The 12,210-nt window shown below is 35.1% G+C and overlaps 1 protein-coding gene across 2 annotated transcripts in view; it reads right to left on the bottom strand.

The window, feature by feature from the left end:
* Positions 1-3,516: 3,516 nt before the first annotated feature.
* Positions 3,517-12,210, bottom strand: part of ENPP3 (ectonucleotide pyrophosphatase/phosphodiesterase 3) — a 71,006-nt gene continuing 62,312 nt past the window's right edge. For both annotated transcript variants that reach the window (XM_057739349.1, XM_057739350.1), the window contains 2 exons: positions 10,732-10,888; positions 3,517-3,711 (listed from right to left, as the gene is read on the bottom strand). In XM_057739349.1, coding sequence (XP_057595332.1) covers positions 3,544-3,711; positions 10,732-10,888 — 325 coding nt within the window. In that variant the 3' untranslated portion in view covers positions 3,517-3,543. The remainder of the gene's footprint in view (positions 3,712-10,731; positions 10,889-12,210) is intronic.

Here is a 12,210-nt window from a genome sequence, read left to right as displayed (position 1 = left end):
TCACAAAATTAACTCCAAATGGATCATAGACTTAAATGTAAAACACAGAATTATAAACTCCTAGAATAGAGCATAGTAGAAAACCTAGATGACCTTGGGTATGGTGATGACATCTTAGCTCCAACACCAAAGGCATGATTCATAAAAGAATAACGTAACTACACTAAAGGGGGAAAATTAATCCAAGTCTTTTTGGAAACAGAATTATGATCATAAATTCTTAGTTTAGAGACACAAAGAACTAAAAATATTTCTTGAATTCTACTTAGTAGATTTGTTTCTCTCAGTGGTGTTGGTTAGCAATTCCTTCATTCCTTGTATCGTAGGATTGAGCAAATGAGTAAGTATGTTGATAATATTGGGAACCAAGTTTCTCACTATTAGAGAAGGAAGATACCATTAGGAAATGGGGCAGGGTTAGAAAGAACCATGTAGTACTGAATGGCAATTGAACTCATTGCATTTTATACATGTAATTATAAATATAAGTAGAGATATAAACAGAGAGATATAGACGAAGAGATGTATCTACAGATTGTACTTTTGTTGACTAAAGGGGCCTAGATGCAATGATACTCCAGAAATAGAGTACCAGCACCCACTAAATGGAACCAGGGCTCCTTGTAGAAAAGGCTGATTTCAGAGTTAGCACAGGTTAAGTGCAAGATGAGCCTAAAACATTATTTTTGGTATCAGAAAGCAAGGAAGTGCTCAGAAAATAATGAGGATATGTCAAAAGGACACAAGAGCCCACTCATAGGAGCTTACACAGGCCAAATTTGGGGCAATTTGAATACTGAACTAAACAATGATTCAGCATACTTTAATCAATTGGAATAAAAAAGAATCCATGAATCTATATAGATAAGAAACAAATAATAAAAAAAAAAAACAAAAATAAGAAGGAACACTTTTCCTTACATTAGAAAGCTAATAAATGTAGAAGAAATAATGGTGGTTTTTAAAATCACCCTTTTGCAATTGTCATAGTAAAAACTGAATCAGAGAAGAATTATTAATGGATACTAAAGACTGGTGAAATTAATGAGAAACAGGGTATTTATAGGGTCTTGAGTATCCCCTCATATACCCCAAATAACTTCTAAATTATAAGGAGAAAGTACTATCTTTGCAGAAGAGAAACCTGGTGAACACCAACTTAACCAAGTGACCAAATGCGGCATCAATAATAATGGCAAAATTGAACATCTTGTGCTTCCTGAAATAAGCACTGAGTACACGCTATTACTGATGTAGTGTTCCTGCCAAAAACGCAAAACATGGATCCAGTCATAAGGAAATATCAGAAAAACCCAAACTAAAAGACAGTCTACAAAATAAATGACCTGGACTCTTCAAAATGTCAACATCATTTGGTAAAGGCTGAGGAACTGTTGTAGCAAAAAGGAAAGAAAACAATGCAATGCATGATTCTGTTTGAGGTCCCAGAACATAAAATATTTTAAAGGATCTTATTGAAAATGAGAAAAAAAATTGAATTTGATCTGGAAATTAAATAGTGATATTATATCAACATTGAACTTCCTGACTATGATTGTGTGAGTTAATTTAATGTCCTTGATCTTAAGAGATAAACCTTGAAGTGTTGGGGGTAAATGGGCATGATGACTCCAGTCAGAAAGTTCAGGGAAAAAAATAGAGCTGTCCATAAACATACATGTTAACGGTCAGTGAAGATGGGTGAAAGTTATACAGAATTCTTTATACTATTCGCACAACTTTTCTGTATCGTTGAAATTCTTTCTAAATTAATATTTTTAAATGCAACTAACTTTATTATTTACATTTTCAGATTTTAAAAATAAAACAAGCTCATTATTAAAAAAAAGGCTACATACTGAAAGTTATAAAGTAGTAATTGTAAATCCCCTGTAATTCCATGAATTATTAAATCATTGGTGTCTTTCCTTCAGAATGATTTTACACATACATATTCCTTTTTAATGGGATAATGATAATACTGAAAAGGCACAAAATTACACAATCTATATAAAAAATGTGTAATTTTAATGTTTCTCTGACTGAAACTTTTATTTCTATGTTGAGTACCCATTTGATCTGATATCGGAAATAATTTAGTTGCTTTAAGAGAAACTCAGAAGCAATGAGGGCATCCAGAGTTAAAATCAGTTTAGGGCTGTAACCATCCTTCACTTGTCTCCCCCCATAGTGGGGTCTAAATTCCAGGTAATCTTATTTAGTTTCCCAGCCACAGTGGGGTGGGAGACCATTGTTTGGAGGAATTCTGTCTACATACAGGGCATCAGCATTTTTGCCACATAGCTGGAAATGGTTTCCAATTTTTATCTTGTCTTTCATCCTCTTTGTATCATACATTTTAAAACTAACTCTATAAGTAGAGTTCTAAAACAATCCAATTGCCCTAAACTAACCTTTAAATTAGTTGTAGTTAACGATTATAATTCATTTGAAGTCCTAATAGAAATAGTTGTTTTTTTGAAGCTCGGGCCACAGATTGTCTCTTAGTATTAATTCCTGCCTCTCTCTACCTGGCTTTAGTATATAAATCAAGGGTTGACCAACCACAACCCATGGGCCAACTCAAGCCCCTCATCTGTTTTTGAAAATAAAGTTGTATTGGGACACAGTCATTCCAATTCCTTTTTATGTATTATCTATGACTACTTCCTTGATGTAATGGCAGAGTTGAGTAGTTGCAACAGACGGTATGGCCTAAAAAATTTTATTATTCAGCACTTAAAGAGAAGTTTTGCCAGCCCCTGAAAAATGATAGCATACTATACTTCTTGCTCTTCATTTAACAATAGCCATGCAGTCAATATGTAGATCGACTTCTTTCTTTATAGTAGTGGAATTGCATTCCATTGTTTGTTTAAATAAACTCCATAATTTGCTCAAAAAGTCTTTTAGGTTATTTTCTGGTCTTCATAAAAGATGATACTTTCATGCATTTGTGCAAACTATATCTGTTGGCACCACTTTTACAAATGAAATTACTGAATGAAGGTAACGCGTATTTCTTTTTTTTTTTTTAATTTTATTTACTTATTTATTATTTTTTGGGGGTACACCAAGTTCAATCAACTGTTTTTATACACATATCCCCGTATTCCCTCCCTTCCTTGACTCCCCCCCCTCGAGTCCCCCCCACCCTCCCCACGCGTATTTCTTATTTTAATAAATATTGCCTGATTGCCAAATGTAAAAAGTTTTATACTAAAACTGATACAGAATAGGTACAATTCAAAAGTTAGATCTAATTCTCCTACTCTCTCTTCTTTTTAGATAATGCTGGGGAGAAAAATGTAGCCAAGGATTATAAATGAATTAATAAATATAGTAAGAAAGGAATAACGTAGCACAATCCTTGTGCAAAAAAGTGTAACTTTAAAATAACATTTTTATAGAAATGAAAAAGAGAAGAGAATAATGAAAATTATACAACATAGCTTTTAGAGGAGTTAAGGAAAAATAGAAAACTTTATGTTCTTCAGCAGAAAAAATCGTTTACAGTTTGCCAAAGTTGTTTTATATATTAGGTTAAATAGCAGTTTCAAATGTGGGCAAATATGTCTTTAGTTGCAAAATTTCAGAGACAGGCTGTACTTTTTCCTGATAAAAGTCAAGCCCAGTAAGAAGTTCCACATCACGGACCCGGGCAACATGTGCGTTGAATCTTTCTTCAATCCAAAGATCTGGTTTATTTTCCTGAAAAAGAAAAACAAAAGACCGTTTTCCCTGGGTCATGATTTTTCATTAACAGAAAGATCTTTTAGTACTTAGAAGTTGTCCTTTTTCCTGTGGTTTTTTTTGTTGATGTTATTGTTGTTTTTGTTTTTGTTTTTTTACTGAGGTGTAGTTGACATACATTACGTTAGTTTCAAGTGTACAACATAATGATTCAATATTCGTTCCTGTGGGGTTTTTATTGCATTAAATCAATTTGATACAGCTAAATTTTGTTGTATATTAAAATAAAAAGAAAAACAAAAGTACAAAGTACGCTATAACACAGACCGCCGTAAAGTCATAAAGTATAGCCATATTTGTATTTACTTCAGTATAAATTTTTTAAAGAAATGAAACACTGAAGATTAAGTTCCCCATTTTCCTCTACTCAGAGCTAAATGTTATCATGAGTCAGTGTGAATCCAGTCTGTGTTTTTAAACTTTTAGGGTGTATCAATATATAATATATAGCATTGATTTCTGCTTTCAAAGGTATATAAATGATGTAAGTGGTATTCTAGAGTTACTTTCTCATTCAATATTATGTTTGTAATCTACTCATAGTGAAACATCTAGATCTAGTTAAATCATTTGTTTTTAGCTATGGTTTATGGTAGCACAGTTTATTTTCTTCATTGCCATATTGATAGTATTTCTTGGCATTATAAATAATATAATTCTGGTCCAGAACATGAGTTTCTAGGATATATAAATGGAATTGCTGGATCATCAAGTACATGCAACTTTAACTTTGCCAGATATTAAATCTAGCACTCCTCAAAGTGTTTATACCAATTTACACTTCCATTGGCAGTGGAGGATAATCCCCATTTCCCCACATCCTTGCCAAACCACAATGTGAAATAGTGCTTTATCCCTGTTTAAATTTTATTACCCTGAGTATTATTGAGTATCTTTCAGATATTTCTTGGCCATTTGACTTTCAATAGGTTTTTTTTTAATAAATTTATATATTTTTATTTATTGGCTGCATTGGGTCTTCGTTGCTGCGCTCAGGCTTTCTCTAGCTGCAGCCAGTGAGGCCTGCTCTTCATTGCAGTGCGCTGGCTTCTCCCTGCAGTGGCTTCTCTTGCTGTGGAGCACTGGCTCTAATCGCGTGGGCTTCAGTAGTGGTGGCTTGTGGGCTCTAGAGCTCAGGCTCAGCAGTTGTGGCACACGGGCTTAGTCGCTCCGCGGCATGTGGAATCTTCCTGGACCAGGGATCGAACCCATGTTCGATCTGCATTGGCAGGTGGATTCTTCACCACTGTGCCACCAGGGAAGTCCTTCAATAGGTTTTTAACTATATATAAAAAATATCAGAATGGCCATTATCAAAAAATCTAGAAGCAATAAATGTTGGAGAGGGTGTGGAGAAAAGGGAACTCTCCTGCACTGTTGGTGGGAATGGAAGCTAGTACAGCCACTACAGAAAACAATTTGGAGGTTCCTTAAAAAACTAAAAATGGAACTAACATATGATCCAGTAATCCCACTCCTGGGCATATACCGAGAGAAAATCATAATCCAAAAAGAAACATGTACCATAATGTTCACTGCAGCACTATTTACAATAGCCAGGACATGGAAGCAACCTAAATGCCCACCAGCAGATGAATGGATAAAAAAGATGTGGCACATATATACAATGGAATATTACTCAGCCATAAAAAGGAATGAAACTGGGCTATATGTAATGAGGTGGATAGACCTAGAGTCTGTCATACAGAGTGAAGTAAGCCAGAAAGAGAAAAACAAATACCCTATGCTAACTCATATACAGAGAATCTAAAAAAAAAAAATGGTACTGATGAACCCAGTGACAGGGCAAGAATAAGGATGCAGATGCAGAGAATGGACTGGAGGACACAGGGTTGGGGGGGCAGGGGGTGAAGAGGAAGCTGGGATGAAATGAGAGAGTAGCATAGACATATACACACTACCAACTGTAAAACAGATAGCTAGTGGGAAGTTGCTGTATAACAAAGGGAGATCAATTCGATGATAGGTGATGCCCTAGAGGGCCAGGACAGGGAGGGTGGGAGGGAGTCGCGGGAGCGAGGGGATATGAGGATATATCTATAAATACAGCTGATTGACTTTGGTGTACCTCAAAAGCTGGTACAAGAGTGTAAAGCAATTATATTCCAATAAAGAGCTTACAAAAAAGTAGTGTGGTTAAAAAAGTATAATAAATAGTATAGTAAAAAATTTTTTTTATTATATGTACTGTGTATATGTGTGTGTGTATATATATAGTTAGTTCAATAATTTACAGCCATGGATTTCTATGAAATTCCTTATTCTTTCTGTATTAATTTTCTGATATTCATATGATATTGCTAAATTTCCAGTTAAATTTTTAAGAAGTTTACACATTTGTTTAATTAGATGAGTCTGCTTGGGTAACTTTCAATTCACTTCAGCATGCTAGTTCATTTGTTTTTTAAATATGCAAGATTAAAATAGGCAGCTATTGTTTGAGCCAGAGGAAGTATAAGAGGAAATCACTGTTTGTTTCAAACCTCTAAAATATTTCTCCATGTGAGATTCATGAGGTGAGTTATTATTTATTTAAATAAATATGTACTAAGTTTAACTTATATTCCTAATGGGAATCAAATTCAGTCTTTTTTTCCTGCCTGCACTATTTCACCTTTTAGCAACATTTGATAGTTTTGGTGACTTTTTTATAAAGTTTTCTTCATTTGGCTTTTGTTACTCTATTTTCTCCTGGCTTATTTGGTAACCATCTAACTGAATGTTTAGTGAACACCTGACAGTCTTCACTTTTTTAAATTGTAATGAAATGATCTTAAAAGACAACATAATTATACCTAGGCAGGGGTGATACTCAAGCTATTTTATATCAGACAGTTGACCAGCACAAACCAATCTGAACAGAGGCCAGCTACAGACAACTGCTCTAGCTGTACCAGGGCATCCCAAGAGAAAAGAGGCCTTGTGTCTACTGAGTTTTTATGAGCCATATTTAAATATATGCTTGTGAGTTTGTATATATAATTGATTTATTAATCACATATGTATTAGACCTGTTACATAAATAGAACTCAATCTGTTAGTTTTTTGAGGTGATATCAATTTCAGTATTTTTCTCCCTTAATCACTTCCTTATTCTCTTCCTTATTCACTTACAGTCTGGTTATTGTTGCCAGCACACTAATGAAACCATTTTGTCAAGGACGATCTAACTGAGCGGAATTTTTGTAAACCTTCTACTTAGCTGTTACCCCAAGCTTCTGAAAGTTCCTTCTTTGTCTTCCATAGCTCTGCTTACTTGTTTGATGACACCTTCTGTTTCCTCAGCTGACTTTAGTTTTTTCCATCCTAGAAGAATAGACATTTCCCTCCATCTGATTTTTGGATCTCTTCTATGGTCTTCCCTTTGGCAATTTTATTTCACACTGTGATTTAATACCAGATCTATTTCTATAGTTCTGATCTCTTCCAAGTTCCATACCTGTATTGTCTACCTCTAATTGTATTTACAATACAGTTGTGTACCCCTAATTGCATTTCCAATATATACTAAGTTACAATAATGATAGTCACTTGGAGTTATGGCAACATTCTCATTTATCTGAATTTAACAATACAAAGTTGAGGGAAAAAAGACAAAGGAGGAGGAGGGAAGAAACAATGGAAGAACAAAGGAAGAAAGAAAACAGATAAGGAAATAAGAATCCAGTTCCCTACATTAAGTGTGAGGTGGAATTGTGAATCTACCGTTTCTACAACTGGTGTCAGTTCCCTTAAACGATTATAGTGTGAGTACCTTCCCACACCCAGTGATTAGAATATTTAAAAGTGCAGAACTTTCATACAACATGACCCTTAAAGTAAGGCAACTATTTCATTGGCTGCTTAAGGCACAATTACTTGTTCTAATGATAGTGGAAATGTTGGCTGAATTGCACTTATTAAGGTACAGCTTGTACATGTACTGTACTTTCTGAGTGATTTGATTCTGGGTGATTTTATCTATATACAATTTCACTTTATGTTGACTTTAGAATGTAACTTCTTCATAAAACTTTATTTCTTTTTAATGGCCACCATTTGGTTATTATTTATTGAGAATTCTTAAGGATTTATATGAAATATCTTATTTAATTTTCAAAACAACATCATGAGGGCGTGAGTTTTTTATACACTTAACGAAAGTGACACTCAGCTGTTTACCCAAAGAGGCCAAATCAGTAACTGAACCCAGATATCCAACTCCAAAACCCATGCATTTGAGTTCTATTCTCTACTGCTTCTTACGTATCCTCCTAGATATTCAACTAGTTTCTGAATCGAAAGACCACCAACAGCAAGTTTATCCTTCCCAAAACAACTGATTGTCTTATATGTTTCCTGGCCAGTCATGCCTAAATTTTCAGTCACCTTTGACTCTATCATCCTGTCTCTTCCCTCCCTCATATCTAATTGATGGTCACATCTTGTTAACCTCACAATCTCTTTTATAATCATAGCTTAAGTTTGTTTCGCACTCATTATAAGACATGATCACTAATGAACTGGACATATTTCAAGATTTTAAGGAATTGGCAGTATAGTAATCAGTGATCCTGTCTTACTCAATAGAGATGATGCCCTGTTAATTTTGAGATCATCTCCACTTTGGATGTTCAGGGAAAGCGTCATACCATTTGTACTTTACCTTGAAGTATAGATGGAATTGTTAGCAGATGGAAAGGAAGGGCATTCTAGAAGAGAGAACAGCATGAGCAAGGACATGGAGGTAGAGAAGATCAAGAGGTGTTCAAGTAATTTCAAGAATTTCAGTTGGCCTGGAACTTGGGTCTGTAAAATCAACTAAGGGTAAATTGTGAAGAGCCTTAAGTACAGGCTGGGAGATTTTTGTTTGTTTGTTTCAGTATTTTTATTCAGGGTAGAAAATCAAGTTTAGTGATGAGAAAGTATATCATAATGAAAAACTAAATTTTAAGATGAGGAACTTGATAGTGGTATACAAAGCTGAAGGGGAGGACAGGAAACAATAAAATTACTTAAGATTCACTCTCAGAAGTCCTGTTAGAAGGCAATAAGGGCCTAGACCAGGGATAGCAAATCACTACTTCTTTTCACATCCATTCTAATCAATGCAAATGGCTATCTAGAACCTCTATTATGAAGAACTATTTATTCCTGATTCGGTGGAAAAGAGCACCACACCGTATCTGTTACGAAAGTCTGCCACTGGAAGAGGAAGTGAAGAATGACAGCTTCCCCTTGTCTCGACTAAATAAACTTCTGACAAGACAAATAGGAAGAGATTCAACTACACAACACCTCCTGATAGCTTCTTGTTTGGAAATTCTTCCTCATTCTAGGACTATGAGTAACCCACTGCTTAGCTGCTAACCTTTTCCATCCATCTTTAGTCATTAAAAGGAACCATTCAAACACCCAAGTTCAAATCCTATCTTCAAGACTCAGCTAGAATGTTGCCTTCCTTACCAGAAAGTATTTCTCTTTTGAAATTCTATAACATCTTATCTGTTCCTCTTTGTGCCACTTATTTTTCTTTCTTCTATTTTACTGGGCTAGTAAGTGCTAGACTATGAGACTTTTCTTGCTAGAATTCATGTCTGATTTATCTGTGTATTGCCCATAGTACACAGTATGGTGAAGGCAGTTATATGTTGAACACCTGAAGGAATAGAGACGAATCCCAGCCTGGCCTAGAACCTAAGCTTTAATTTCCATCTCTAATAGCCCATGGGATTTTCCATGTGAATGCCCATTTCTACAAACCAGATGTGCCTACACTCAACTATCCTACCTACCTGCCAAAATAGTTCTCATTCCTAACTTCCCTCTTTCTTTTTCCCTAATTACCTATATTTAAAATCTCTGATTCAGCTTTGAGTCTCCCTTTTCTTTCGGCTCTTGTGTCCAGGCAGTTACCAAGTCCCTCCCTTCTTCGTTCCCTCCATGGAAGAGTCTTCCTAATCCTTTCAATCTGTTCAAATCCTGCCCATCCTTCAGGGTCCAGCCCTACTCCCACCTCCATTTATGTAAACTTTGTTGGTTATTCCAGCCAAATGTGTTTTGAATTTGAAACACTAAATACATGTTATAACAGTATCTGACGATGAATCCCAACTTTGTAATGTCTCTTAACTTTCTAATTTTTAAAGTAATTCTTATATGATCGACTGGCTCATTTATGTGTCTGTATCTCATTTATATATCAAAGTTATATATGAACTCTTTGAGGGCAGAGACAATGTATTCCTTCTTGGTGCATTCTAAAAAGTTTCTATCATGATACTGTGCAACTAATAGGTATTCAATATATTTGCTGAATGACTTCAGTAAAACCCAACTACCAGAACACATATGTATTTCTATAAAGACCATATATGAAAGTGAACTAACTATTTACATATAATTTACCTTGATCCAAAAGGTTTTGAGGTGGCCTAATACATGATGTTAAAAAAGGAATGTTACTTGAACTAACTTATTTTGTAAATATATATATATACATGTATATATGTATTTAAGTAAATATGTAGGTATATATAAATATATACACACTACATATGTGTATTTTCATACCTCACATTTCAGGTTGATGGAATTTTTATATTTACATATTCATTAAGGAAACATTAATTTAGTGCCAACTTTGGGACAGAATCTTACGGTTTGCATTCAGAATATAAAGACTAATAAGATACAACCCCTTTCCTTATTAGTAAATGTGAATAAAATATATCTAAATAAAATATATGACATGCATATATAAACACATGTTCATGTAAGGATATGCATGTTTAAATTCAATTACATAGAGATCGACAATCTAAGGAAAAGTTCAAAAACGAGGTCACATTCAGTACAACTCTAACCCACAAAACACTTAAAAAATATACTGTCGTCAGAGCGACTTTTATGAAAGTCCAGATGAGCTCTGACTAATCATTTTCTCAGGGCCCAGGGCCTCTCCAGGAGCATACTCACAGGACAGCTCTCCACATTGGTAGGTCGGTGAGGGATGACAAAAGGTAAGACGTCCAACCACCCAGGGCAGGCATCAGGGGTTTGGCTCTCATTCTTACAGCTGGTCAACACCACAAAGTAGTGTGTTGGGATGGGAACACTAGTGTTGACCGCGTATCTAAAAACATAATTGAAAGGATTTGATGTTATTATACTTTTGCTTCTGAAGATTAGAAATATCTTTATATATTTTTAAACAAATTTCAAGGTAAAATTATAGTAAAAGAAAGTAAATACATAGAAAACACAAAATCTTATTACACATTTTTAAACCTTAAAGAGCCAGAATCCAGATTTATAGAAGTCCAAGCTTGATCATTTTAACATCATGGGAAAATATTAAAATACAAAGAAAAGCAGAGCATGGCATTCTGCCTTCTAGTTTTGTTGACTTTATACTTCATTGTGACGTTTCTTAATAGAGCAGGGACTGGAAATGAAGGAGCTGGGATCCCAGCTGTAGCTGTGTGCTTATACTAGACATTTGGATGTGTACTAATCCTCTAATATTCTATGACTTTCTAAGTTTCCTCAACTTTAACATGGAGGTGATCCTGTGCTACCAACTTCACAGCATAGACAGAGATGAATCCATACAACTGATATGACAGTCCTTTAGTCTCAGATAACAAACATGAAAGTACTTTGAAAAACCCAGTGACAGGGCAAGAATAAAGATGCAGATGCAGAGAATGGACTTGAGGCCATGGGACGGGGGACAAAGGGGAAACTGGGACGAAGTGAGAGAGCAGCATTGACATCTATACACCACCAAATGTAAAACAGATAGCTAGTGGGAAGCTGCTGCATAGCACAGGGAGATCAATTTGATGATGGGTGATGACTTAGAGGGGTGGGGTAGGGAGGGTGGGAAGGAGTTGCGGGAGGCAGGGGATATGGGGATATATGTATAAATACAGCTGATTCACTTCATTGTACAGCAGAAACTGGCACAACAGTGTAAAGCAATTATACTCCAATAAAGGGCTTAAAAAAAAGTTTCAAGTGCAAATTAAAGGTAAGCTATTAGTATGAGTCCACTAAAAGGAAAATGACATGGAAACTATATTACTGTGATTTAGAATCAGAGCTAGACTGTCTGGGTTCTGGCTTTACTACTTAGCTATGGAACTTAGACAAGTTACTTAACCTCTCTGTGCCTCAGTTTCCTTTTCTAAATGGGAGCTAATGGGATCTAATGTGAATCTTTTTCAGATTAAATGAAGTATATGTAAATGCTTAGAAGCGTACCTAGCATGGAGTAAAGTGCTATCAAAGTGTTTGCTAGGATTATTAAATGGTGAAAGACAGGATCAACAAACACTGAAATAAGGACAAGGCAAACAAAATTTAAAAGGCCATGCACTTAGTGGTCATAAATGTTATCTTATCAGAAGGTATAAGTAGAAATCATTGCTTTACATAATCTAGGCTTAGACA

Source organism: Hippopotamus amphibius, chromosome 6 (genome assembly GCF_030028045.1).
Source record: "Hippopotamus amphibius kiboko isolate mHipAmp2 chromosome 6, mHipAmp2.hap2, whole genome shotgun sequence".
Classification (NCBI taxonomy): Eukaryota; Metazoa; Chordata; class Mammalia; order Artiodactyla; family Hippopotamidae; genus Hippopotamus; species Hippopotamus amphibius.
This window is presented reverse-complemented; position numbering and strand designations above follow the sequence as displayed.